General features: G+C 38.7%; 1 protein-coding gene across 3 annotated transcripts in view; it reads left to right on the top strand.

Annotated features, from left to right (window-relative positions):
* The window catches only part of adgrl2a (adhesion G protein-coupled receptor L2a), a 116,026-nt gene that overhangs the window by 71,957 nt on the left and 31,645 nt on the right, over window positions 1-12,424 (top strand). For all 3 annotated transcript variants that reach the window (XM_061237816.1, XM_061237814.1, XM_061237813.1), the window contains exon 5: window positions 2,966-3,766. In XM_061237816.1, the coding sequence (XP_061093800.1) occupies window positions 2,966-3,766 (801 nt within the window). The remainder of the gene's footprint in view (window positions 1-2,965; window positions 3,767-12,424) is intronic.

Here is a 12,424-nt window from a genome sequence, read left to right as displayed (position 1 = left end):
CTATCTTACCTGTTGTTGTGAGTGTAACAGCTACCTTTCTGTTCCTAACCAGCAGCTCATTCTGTCTGGGATTGCTTACAGATACTTTCCCAACAGCCATCACTTCTAGCTTACACAATGTACCATAATGCCCAACTCTAATATACACACTCACATTATGCACCCACAAAGGTGTATAAATGCATTGTACCTTCATGCCTTGACAGTGCCTAATGTAGTGTTCTAGCATGGCTCACCAAATATTATTGACTACATGCAGTAGTAGGATTGAATCTGGACCATTGTTGTTTCAAAATCTCAAGCAATATAATATTCTCTGATAAACAGTTTTCAGTATCAATGTGCTTTGCATTTTAATTAATAAGTCAAAATAAATAATAATTTAAAAAATCAATTAGTTTTGAAGATGGCTGAATAATGTGGCAGTAAGTGACTATTTAAGCGAGCCAATTTTCTCTGAAAGATATATATGAGTGGGTGGTAAGTTTTTGTATGTGTGTTATATTGAGTGAATAGTTTAGTACCACAGCCACCATGGGACTGCAAGCTACAGCAACAAATTACACAAATTCATCAAGTAGTTTTGACATTGGAAGTAATTAAAAGTAGAACAAACATGACTGAGTTAGCAAGTTGACTCCTAGGTTAGGACTTTGTGTTAGCCTGTGCTACTAAAAACGGGTAACCACTCATTTAGCTGGTGTTGCTTCTTCAACTAAAGGACTAATAGGCCACACTGAATTAACATAAGTAAATATATTCTGCTAATTGCTTTCCAAGGATATGCCAACTGTGTTTGCGATATCCTTACATTTGGCATAGTATTACTATTACTCTAATACTACTACTATAATTACTATAAATGCATATTATTAAAATTACTATGATATTGCCCTTTTTGCTATTTTTTTACCTAAGCTTTCATTTATTGTAATTCAAAATATGACCTTTGTCCATGCTAAACACACGCTCAGTGACCACTTTAATAGGTAGGCACCTGTACACTGCATATCTTATCAGCCAATCATGTAGCAGCAACTCAATGCGTAGAAGCATGGCATGGCCAAGATGTTTAGTTGTTGTTCAGACCAAACATCAGAAAGGGGAAGAAATGTGATTTCAGTGACCATTTTTTCAGTGATTGTTAAGTGTCTGAAAAACTGCTGATCTCCTGGGATTTTTAACAGAACATTCTCTCAGTAGTTCACAGAGAATGGTGTGAAAAACAAAAGAAACATCCAGTGAGCAATAGATATGTGTGAAATGGTTAACGAGAGAGGTCAGAGGGGAATGGCCAGACTAGTTTGAGCTGACAGCTGACAGTAACTCAAATAGCCAATGCGTTACAACAGTGGTGTACATAAGAGCCTCTCTGAATACAGCAAACCTTGGAAGTGGATGAGTTATAGCAGCATCAGACAAATAAGTCTGAAAAAAAATAAGACTAATCAATATAAGTGGTCACTGAGTGTATCTTGTTGGTGTTATAATGTGTTTCTGATCGCTCTATGTTGCTTGCATATCATGATGCTATAAAAAGAGAATGTGTTATTCCAATTCTGTTAATTGCGTTTTGCCATTGTAAGCACATATAAACTGCTCTAGCATGGTCTTAATTGGCAGGTGTGTCACATCCCTTCTCTTGGCCCTGTTAACACCAGCTTTGTCACGACATTGTGCATGTATACCTTGGCCTCAACCTCCTAACCTGATCCTTTCTTCATGTCAGGGGTTGCCTGCTGTGTCTAATTTCCTTTCTCTTTTTTCCCTTGCCAAAATAGGTATCTTTGTCCTTGTCTCATAGCATATGTTACTGAGTGTGTAACCGTAGCGATGATAGTTAATTCATGTTAATCTCTTTTTTTCCCTTCCACCCCTTTTCATTCTCTCTACCAACGCTTAAAATAGAAGTGGAGCAAAAAGGTAAATAACTGACACGATCCAAACCCTAGCTCCTTGTTTTGTGGCATATGGTTGTAAACCTTCCTATCCCCACTGGTGTTCTGATCCTAACAGGCAGTAGAAAAAAAAAAGAGAAAAAAAAAACCTCTTCAGAACTGTAAAAGGTCAGTAAACTGTAACCATGGAAGTAAAATTATTAAGAATCTGATAATGCACTGGCAGCATAAAGAAGTAAATGGGGTGTAGTGACTGGACTCCTTAGGGGTTCTTTTTCCATACCCCTGGGTGCTTTCTCTTGTTAGCACAATCTCATTTTGCCTGGCTTCTCAAACCCTCTCCATAGCATGTCATGGTAACAGGGTTTCTCAGCCTTTTAGAACTCACTGCTTCTACTGTCTTTCTCTCTTTGCCCTCCCCCTTCCCCCAGTCCCACCACTTATTGTTCTCTCCACCTTTGATTCTTTGTTTTGTGTTTCTGAAAGATTTTTATTTTAACTACAGTTTTTTACATGAATTTAAAATCTAAGAAATGTGACATTTGCACCACTTGTAACAAGCCTGTCTGACACCAGATAAAAGGTGGTGTAATCGACAAGTGTCACACAACCAACATTTACAGACATACCGAATCGTGCTCTTTAAACCACCTTTCTGTCACCAAGTGCTTTTATTTGGCTGCTTTTATTTACAGGACAATTGCTTCTTTTTTTTTTTTTCTATCCCCCCCCCCCGTTTTTGTTTCTATGTCTGTACATAAGTCCACGAAGCAAGGCCTCAGTGTTTCAGACATTTAATATATTATTTCATATAATCATTGTTTAACAACTTTACTATTCTTTTTTTCCATGCACAAAACCAAACTCCCAATACTGCTTGAGAATATCTGTCATTTGTAGTCCATTGGCCACCGAAATGATTTTTTTTGTCCCACTTTTCTTGGACAGCCCAATTACCAAGACAATGTAAAAACAATATAGAGCTCCACGTGGCCTGTTTAAATACCTGATGATTAGTGTTTTGTTTACTTAAATCTGTCTCTTGTTTTACTCTCCCCCGTTACTAGTTTTTGTTTGTCCCGGAACACTGAAAGCAGTTGGAGATACATCCTTTCTGTACGAGGCGGAGCAACAAGCAGGCGCATGGTGCAAAGACCCCCTTCAAGCGGGTGACAAAATCTATTTCATGCCCTGGACTCCTTATCGCACAGATACACTCATTGAGTATGCTTCACTCGACGACTTCCAAAACACTAGACAGACCACAACGTATAAACTTCCTCACCGGGTGGACGGCACTGGATTTGTGGTGTATGACGGTGCAGTGTTTTTTAACAAGGAGCGGACACGAAACATTGTCAAGTTTGACCTGAGGACCAGGATCAAAAGCGGGGAGGCCATCATCAACAACGCCAACTACCATGACACGTCGCCCTACAAGTGGGGCGGAAAAACTGACATCGACTTGGCCGTAGATGAGAATGGCCTGTGGGTGATCTATGCCACAGAGCAAAATAATGGGATGATGGTTATCAGCCAGTTGAACCCTTACACCCTCAGGTTCGAGGCAACCTGGGAGACGACATATGACAAGCGCTCGGCCTCCAACGCCTTCATGATCTGCGGAGTCCTCTACGTAGTGAGGTCCACATATGAGGACAATGAGAGTGAAGTCAGCAAGAGCCTGATCGACTACATCTACAACACCAAACAGAATCGGGGCGAATATGTGGATATTCACTTTCCCAACCAGTACCAGTATATTGCAGCTGTGGATTACAATCCGAGAGATAATCAGCTATATGTATGGAATAATTATTACATATTGAGGTATAATCTGGAGTTTGGACCCCCGGACCCAGCACAAGGTAAAGCGATCTTTTGGTTCTTTCATTCTTGCATGGGAAAAAAAAAAAGTGTGCTTTGACCTAATAATATGAACAAGCATTCAGTGTGTGTCTACATCCCTGTGGTATTCCCCCGCTCGCATTTGGCCATGTTACAGATGACTGATTTTTAATTTAGAGTCGAATACATGTTAGATGTGTAACAGGCTTGTTGGGTATAGTAGGCCTCACAGACTAAAGTAATACAGCTCAGCAGTAAACAAAATCACCAACTCGGTTACCATATCATAAGGGATCAGTGCACTGGGATTTCTGTGAGTTGACAGTGTTTACAGTACCCCCCACACCCTTCACGCTAATACCCATGGGGTGAGACTATGAGCTCAGCTCACAGCAAGCAAGGAGATTTAACCTCATCAGCCTGAATCCTACCTGCCCAGGCAGGTGTGCTGTCTGCCTTGGGGGCAACAATAGATCTCACCCGCTAGTGCAGAACCTAAAGTCCCTTTAGGCCCTTTGAACAAACAGTTAACACTTACAGGGGGGGTGTGAAGTGCAGCATGTCCTAGGGAAGAAGCAGCCAGACTGCGCAGAGAAACGAGATCAATCAGGGTCATGTCAGAGGAGAGCTTTTTAATTTAGCTGTCAAGAACTGAAATGAGGCAGACTTAACTTTCAGATAGTCTCTATACCAGGGGTATAATAACCATAATTACTATACGTAATCCCTTCTCGCCCTAAAGCCCTAGCCCAAAGAATGCAGCGTGTACCCTCTGAGTCTGGAGGTCGAGAAACCGTCCTCCGATTGTCACACCACACAATATATTATTAATGTATTTACTTTGTACATTTTCTGTTACTGACAGAAATCTCCCAATTCAGTCCAGGCGATGTAGCCTGGACACCCTATTGGAGAATTAGTATTCGACAGGTAGAGCAGATAGAGCCAGAATCATCAGTGGAAAGAGTTGATGGCTCACAATATTTCATTTTTTCCATTCAAGACCAGTGTGTTTCAAGTTTTTTCTGCCTATTGAAAATGTATATGGGATTTTAATTAAATATTTGCAGCATAACTCAAATGAAAGTCAAAGAGTTTATGAATGCATTAAGATAAAATGTACTAATTTCCGACATATTTATCTCACAAACACCAAACTGTACTTTCAAAGTTTATCTTCCTAATGCTGAAACCACATTATTATCCATATAATTTATCCATTAAAAAACATGGGCACATAAATCATGTGAATGAATCAAATAGCCTCATACAGTGCAATTGGGAAGTATCAGCCACAAATATTTGTGTTAATCAATACCTATGACATATCGTAAGTGTGTAGTAGTCTTCAATTCAATTAGATTCAATTCAATCTTCATTTATGTGATTTTAGTTTGGCACAAAATTTAATTCAGAACTGCTCACCTAGAATAGCAGCTGGTGCACCTATGACTGTTTTAGGGAAGGATGGGGCCATTCTGTCATTTCATTGATTATGTAATTAGAAATGCATCCTAATCACTGATGAAAACAAATGAAAACAGACCTTATGCTTATGATAGTGGAAAGGTAGAACACACTAGTGCGAGTCAATGCAGAAATGCATGCATGTTATATGTGTTTGGTTAGCATTAATGGACAATGCCTATTTTCACAACATTAGTTTTATTTTCACATTTCACAAGCAATGTTTCATGCTTCTGCATATGTGTATTCTTACGGTGTTTTTTTAGTCTTTATGGGCTACAAAAGTACATTATTGCTGTCAGCATACTGTCTTCATGTCTGTATAATATTGAGATTATTGCTTGCATTGCATGGGTTCATTACATTTGTTTGTCTTATTTGGCCCAGAAGTTTAGAAATACCAACATTTTGGTATTTCTATGACATCCATGATACAACAGCACTTTGATAACTTGCTTCAGTGTGATTTTGTTTGAATGTCACCTGGGCATCTGTTCTTTTTTCATATACACTTTCCAGGGCAGACAATGCCTTAATTTCATTTATCTTTATAAAAAATATTTTTAATATTTATATTTACATACTATTGCTCCTGAGGTACAAAGGAATCCATATCCAAAATGAGATGTAGTGTATATCAGATGCAGCAAAATATTCCCCCACCAATTTTGTTATTATGCAGGTACATATAATTTCATTTCACAGGATTGTGTCGCACTCGGCATCAAATATGTGAGTATTAAGCAGTTTAATGGGGGTTGAGTCACTGGAAAATCATATGTTCCTCCCCCAACCCATATATCATTTTCCAGTGACTCAACCCCCATTAAACTGCTATTTTTGTAATCACTAATATCACAAATGGCTGTCCTTTTAATGCAGCTGTATGTCCTAATAATGGATCTGTTTCTAACAAATGCACAAATGCACCAGGGTGTAAAAAAATTAAAATCACATGCTGCACATGCACATACCCAGTATACCAGGAATAGATGGGAGTGAACGGAAGGGCTGAATTGAATATGTATAACAAAGCCTGCAGTGGTCCAAGGTGCTCTGAATCAGAATTGTAAATGTCTCTCTGTACATGCCCCGAGTTATGCAGGATCAAAGATCAAGGTGCTGGGGAAAATGTTAAAGATAGCACTGTTTGTATGAACAATATTAAGTGAATATGCAATGCATCGATGTGAAAGAAATGTACTGATGTGGAAAATTACCATTGTTATTCTTTCTGTCTCCGGTGTGTGTATGTACATATGGGTTTCTGTCACTGCTGTTGCTGATAGCGACCCCCATTGTTCTCTATAGTCGTCAGTCCTTGTCCCTACAGATGAGTATTGGTGTGTTTGGCAGAGATTTGTGTCTGGCCTCTGATCAAGGTAGACTTTAGGATGCTGAGTGACAGCGCCCACAGACTGGTGTTTGTTCTTATTTACAATTCAGCTGGGCCCAGCAGCAGTCCTATGGTGCTTCAGCTCTATATTAATAACCAGTTAATTAATTAATGAAAATTGGAAGAACATGGTATCCTATAATGAATACAGCTCTTGCATGCTACCAACTATTGGATGCACTTGTGTCTAATTGCGCATGGACCCAACACCTACAGTTTATGTGGTTCCGAAAGCTTTAGAATAGGTTTATTAGTGAAATAGAATTTTTTCATATATATGTCATATATATAATTAAATATATACACAGCCACTGCCTGCGCAAGCCTAGTTAGCATGATATCTATGAATGACTGTCGGGGGTAGTTAGTTGTAGCTCGACACTACATAGTTTAGCCTCTGTATTGAGTGTAATTCAATAGTCGGCAAGCTAGCTATCACTGATAACAAATGTGCTATGACACCATTTCGTAAAACTTGAGGTAACTGAATTTTAATATTACACAATTTGTGTGACAGCGAATGAAAGCCATGTTTTAACTACAGTTATGCAATTTGTTGTAAGCGGGATAATGACCTTCGAGCTGCGTATTATGCAGTTTGGATGCCTCTTGCAGAGGAAAATTTCCCTCAGCCTTAATTTACCACCTCAGCATCGGCCATTCAAACTGTAATGCCCAGCCCCTTGGTCATCCCTTACTTGCAAAGGAACAATTTGTCGGCCAGATTACTGGTGTAATATTAAATGTAGGTAATGCTTTGGCAAAATGTTCAATTTGGATCTGTAAATGGCCCATACATTCCAAATTATGTTTCAAGAAAAATACACTGAATCAAATTGAATGTTTGTATAATTTTATAGTGTGTATGGACGCACAGTGGTTGCAACCACGGTGTACTAGTCATGTTGAATTTATCAAAAGCTCCCAAAAAAAACTGTCCCCAACCACTGCAACCCCACCAACACCATCTAGTCCGAAAGTTAGTCAATTTGGTTCTCAATATGAACCTGTATCCAACAGAATTCCTGACTATGTCATTAGTGAATATTTACAACTGAACACTGAACATTTGTGAGCTTGTTCACAAGCTTTGGAGCTGACCCATTTCACATCCTGATAGCTATGAGGTGTCTGCAAATGTGCTGATGTGAATGTACGGTCTATTTGGAACACACGATTGCTTTTCTGCTTCCTTGGATTTACTGTTTGTGATGAGTTGCACATACGAAACCACACAGAGAATAGATGTTGGAAGCCACAGTGGTGAGTCAACTTTTTGTGTTTGCCATTTTTAAGAGTAACATTTTCAAAAGTTAATTTTCATACTCAAGTAAAGTGTTAAATTATTTTTTGAACCATAAACCTACCCCCCTCTCTAATTAGCACGTCATTTATACACAAACATTTTGAAGGTTGATGAGCAAATGCTTGAATGTAGATGGTAATAAACCAAAAGATGCACATCAAGAGTGAACAAATTCTTCCAATATATGGGGCACATACGGCACATGATTGCACAGCCCTAACCCAATTATCAAGTTGCTGCAGTTTCCCAGTATCTGCAGGAATGTACTCATTATCATTTTACTGCAGTTATTATGTTAGTCATGCAACTGTTATCTTTAGTGCTATTGTGGTAAAGACTCCTTGTATAGTGTCATGGAGCTTATTCTCTCATTTGATTCCTATTCCTGGTGTACACCGATTCATTATAATTTGCCCTGTACTCACTCTTCCATCCTATAATATTGTACTGCCAATTTGTGTGTGTGTGTGTGTGCGTGTGTGTGTGTGTTTTATTTATTTATTTTGCATATAGATTCATCATGTTTGTGTTAACAGATTTACACCACAGCTTTCTGAAGGGTTAGCTGTTTTACAAAGCATTGAAGCAGATGGTTTATTCATTTCTTTCTCTGCTTGCTTCTTTTGGGGGGATTCCCAGCCGAGACTTCACTTGGCTTCATTTTGATCTAAAGAACACGGTTTTAAGTGTTTGAGCCACTATTGACTTATTCCAGAAGCTATTACTCTCCTCATTGCCTACCACCTGGAATGCACACTTCACTTAAATCTTTTAAAAGGGTTTTGCTGCCCAAAGCAAAGTTTTCAGGGTGACAACTGGAACAAAATCAATAAATTGTGCTATTTTTTATTTAAATGAAATTATGTTAAATTTTTAAAAATACAATTATTGTTCTTGAAATCGTTTGAGCAAAACATAACTCAATTGAAAACCTGTACCTTGCACTTGGCAAGTGAAGCAATTAAGCATAATATAAAGGATACACTTGCTGTCAGTTTTAATTTCTTCACTTCGATGTTGAGTGCTGAGCGCTAGTGAAGTCTAATCATTGTTGTTATTGGGGTCGTTAACCTGTTGACTACAAGAGACAGGTGTTTTACTCCCTTCTGTCTTTTCAATGATTATTCTCTTAATTCAACTAAAACAAAGCCATTGGTAGGGGTACACATATAGTTTCAGGGAGGTGTGATCATATAGAGGCCATAAATATGGTTGTTAGGACTATCTGAATATTTTATGAGATCTCTATTTTACAGCCTCTCATTCCCTGACACCTAATTGAAGGCCTGTCTTGGCTGGAGTGTCAGAAAGCCATACAAAAGATTGTCTGTTTCTCTGTTCCCTGCCTGCTCGATTGCCTCATTGTAATCAAAAGAATCATAACTGAGGGGAGTTGTGGGGAGAAATGTGAATAGGCATCACACAAGATTGAATAGTCTTGCTTTAGTTGCTGGTGGTCAGGCTTGCTGCATGAGTTGGTTTAGGTTTATTATTTTAACAATCATTGAAGTCCCACAGTGGCAACCCTGCTACTCCCTGTGATTGCGTTCAAACGATCATTATTTTTGTCTCTTTTACACATTAAATGTCTGTCTTCTGGTAAAGGGAGTTTGATAATCTTTCACAGCAGAACAATAGTGTGAATCCAGTGTACCTATTTACTGGTTATCATTATCACTGGAAACATAAAATAAGCACAATGAATCAGGGAAGGAAATTGGCAGTGGGGAAAATAATTCCCTTGGCATATCCTAGAAGGTTACAAAGGTTCCAAGTAATGCTGCTGCTAACTTGTAAAGCAAGACATCAAAGAGGTATAATTTCTCAGTTTAACTCACCAATTACAGAATTACAGCAAGCCAGTACAAGTAGTCTGGTGGAAACGTTTATAAAAACAGCACATGGTGACCGCCCTCTAGACAAGGTAATAATGATAACCCAAATGTCAAAACATGTTTGCTGATTTTGTGGTTTTTCTCCATTATTTCATATACAAATTAAAATGATTCAGGTATTCTCGTTTTTCATTACCTCAAACGATTTTTATTAGACTCTTTAGACTCAAATCAGCCATTCGAACACTTACGATGTAAAGATCACCGAATGTAAAGTGTTATTCTCTTCCAATAAGGTCACTCATTCAGCCAAGATGTGAATTAAATTGGATTACAAAAAGTATTCAACACATTGTTGTAGAAGGTACATCCGTTTGATATTTATAGTTGTCAGAGCGCTGATAAGTATTTTCTGAACTGGCCTCAGGGTTTCAGATGCCGGGACAGCACAGCTCCAGCAAAAAAAATGATGCATGTTGAGAAAAGCATTGGAGGTAGAAGGTGTTGGGGTGGGGGTGTTTGTGGTAAAGACGAACACAACAAAACCTGGTGTCAGCTCAGTGTCAAAAAGATCCATCCAGCCAAAACTCTTCCTTTTTAAATCAAAAGACATATTGCATCCCATGAAATGTTTGCTGCTGCCAAGACAGCCCCTGCAGGGAGTGCACGGAGTGGTATCTGCTGGTCAGTTGAGAATGATTCATAACACATTCCTCATCCTTGCCTCGGTGAACTTTTACATTGATAAAAGGGAATCTTGAAAGGTCACATTATCCTATGACAACAAGTGATTTACATACAGTATATACAATGAGCTCCATAACTCTTGGGAGAAAGACATTATTTCTTGATTTGGATCTGTACTCCTTCATTTTAGATTTGTAATCAAACAATTCACATGTGGTTAAAGTTGCAGCTTTTATTATTTTTATATATTTTTGTTTCACTATGTTGACTTTACGTCACTTTTTATGCATAGTCCTCTCATTTCAGGGCACCATAATATTTTGGACAAATAGCTTCACTGGTGTTTCTGGTTAGTGTTCAATTGCTTCCTTAATGCAGGTGTAAGAGAGCTTTCAGTATCTAGTCTTGCTTCTTGTGGTCGGTTATTGGTACTAGAGTTATGCCAATAAATGTCAAGGAAGGCATTATGAGGCTGAGCAATAAGAAAATCTGTCAGAGATATAGGCCAAGCAATGGGCTTACCAAAATAAAATGTTTGGAACATCATTAAGAAGAACTACAGCATTTGTGAGCTCAGGTATCACAAAGGGACTGGTAGGCCAAGGAAGACTTTAAAATTGATGACCAAATAATTCTCTCCATAATGAAGAAAACCCCAAAACACATGCCCAAGAGATAGAGATCAGAAACAGGAGGTGTCAGATGACTACTGTCTGCAGAAGACAGTAACTGCAGAGGCTACACTGCAAGATGCAAACCCTAGATAGCCACAGAAACAGTGTGGCCAGGTTATAGTTAGCTAAGAATTACCTAAAAGAGTCTGCAGAGTGTGGAGGCCAAAAGGAACTGGCCAAGATCCAAAGCACCCTGTCTCATCTGTGAAACGTTGGTGGGGGTGTTATAGTTTCAGCATGTACAGTGAGGTGCAAAATTTGGGCACCCCTGGTTTAAATGCCTGTTACAATGAATCTGTATGTGATCGGAAAAAAAACCTGAACTCTAAATGGTAGAGACCTTTCTGCAAATTTTAAAGAAAGTTTTTTTTTTGTGTTTTTTACTGTTTATCCATTATAAAACAAGGGGCCCTGTGCAAAAGTTTGGGAACCCTTTTCGGATTATTCTTTGTTACTTTTTAAAAATATGATCACTAAGGCAACTGTGAAGCATGGAGGTGGATGATTTATGCTTTGGCATTGTGTGGCAGCTGGGGGCACAGGAAATATTATGAGTGGTAGGATTCCACAAAATATTAAGAAATTCTTGAGACTAATGTTCAAAGGTCAGTCCAGACATTGACCTTGAAGAGAGTTTGGGTATTCCAGCAAGACAATGATCCAAAGCATACCTCACAATAAACCATGTACCAAGTACATCCAGGAATGGACACCACAGTCCCCCAACTGGAATGCTATTCTACCTGGCGACAGGAAGTGTTTACAAGCTGTTATAGTTTCAGCGTGCTAACTGACAGTCCCAAATTTTTACACTGGGCCTTTTTCCTTGTTTTATTATTTTGAAACTATAAAAAAATAAAACGAAACGGTCATCTTGCTTTAAATTTTGAAGAAATGTTGTACCATTTAGAGGTCAGGTTCGCAGGGGTTCCCACATTTTTGCACGCTGCTGTATGACTGCCACACGTTAGCTCACTTGTCTTCATTGATAATGTAACTGCTGATTGCAGCTGTAGAATTAATTATGTAGTGTACAGAAGCATCTTATCTGTTCAATTTCAGCCAAATGCCTTCCAACTCATTGGACTGTGTTTTATCCCACAGCAAGACAATGATCCCAAAGATACACCAAGGCCCTTCAATTTTGTTTAATTCTTTTGCATTAAAAATTAAATTCAGTCAGTCAATTTAATTTCAGCCCCAGCACAGACAAGTTATTTTCTCCAAAAACGTGACTGGAACAATGCAGATAGGTTACTCCCCTCATCAATCGGCTGTTTGCTCCTTCCATGTGAGTTGTGTCTCCTTTGAAA

The sequence above is a fragment of the Conger conger genome, chromosome 4, assembly GCF_963514075.1.
Source record: "Conger conger chromosome 4, fConCon1.1, whole genome shotgun sequence".
Taxonomy (NCBI): domain Eukaryota; kingdom Metazoa; phylum Chordata; class Actinopteri; order Anguilliformes; family Congridae; genus Conger; species Conger conger.
Note: the sequence above shows the minus strand (reverse complement) of the source record. Positions and strands in the feature narration are given on the sequence as shown.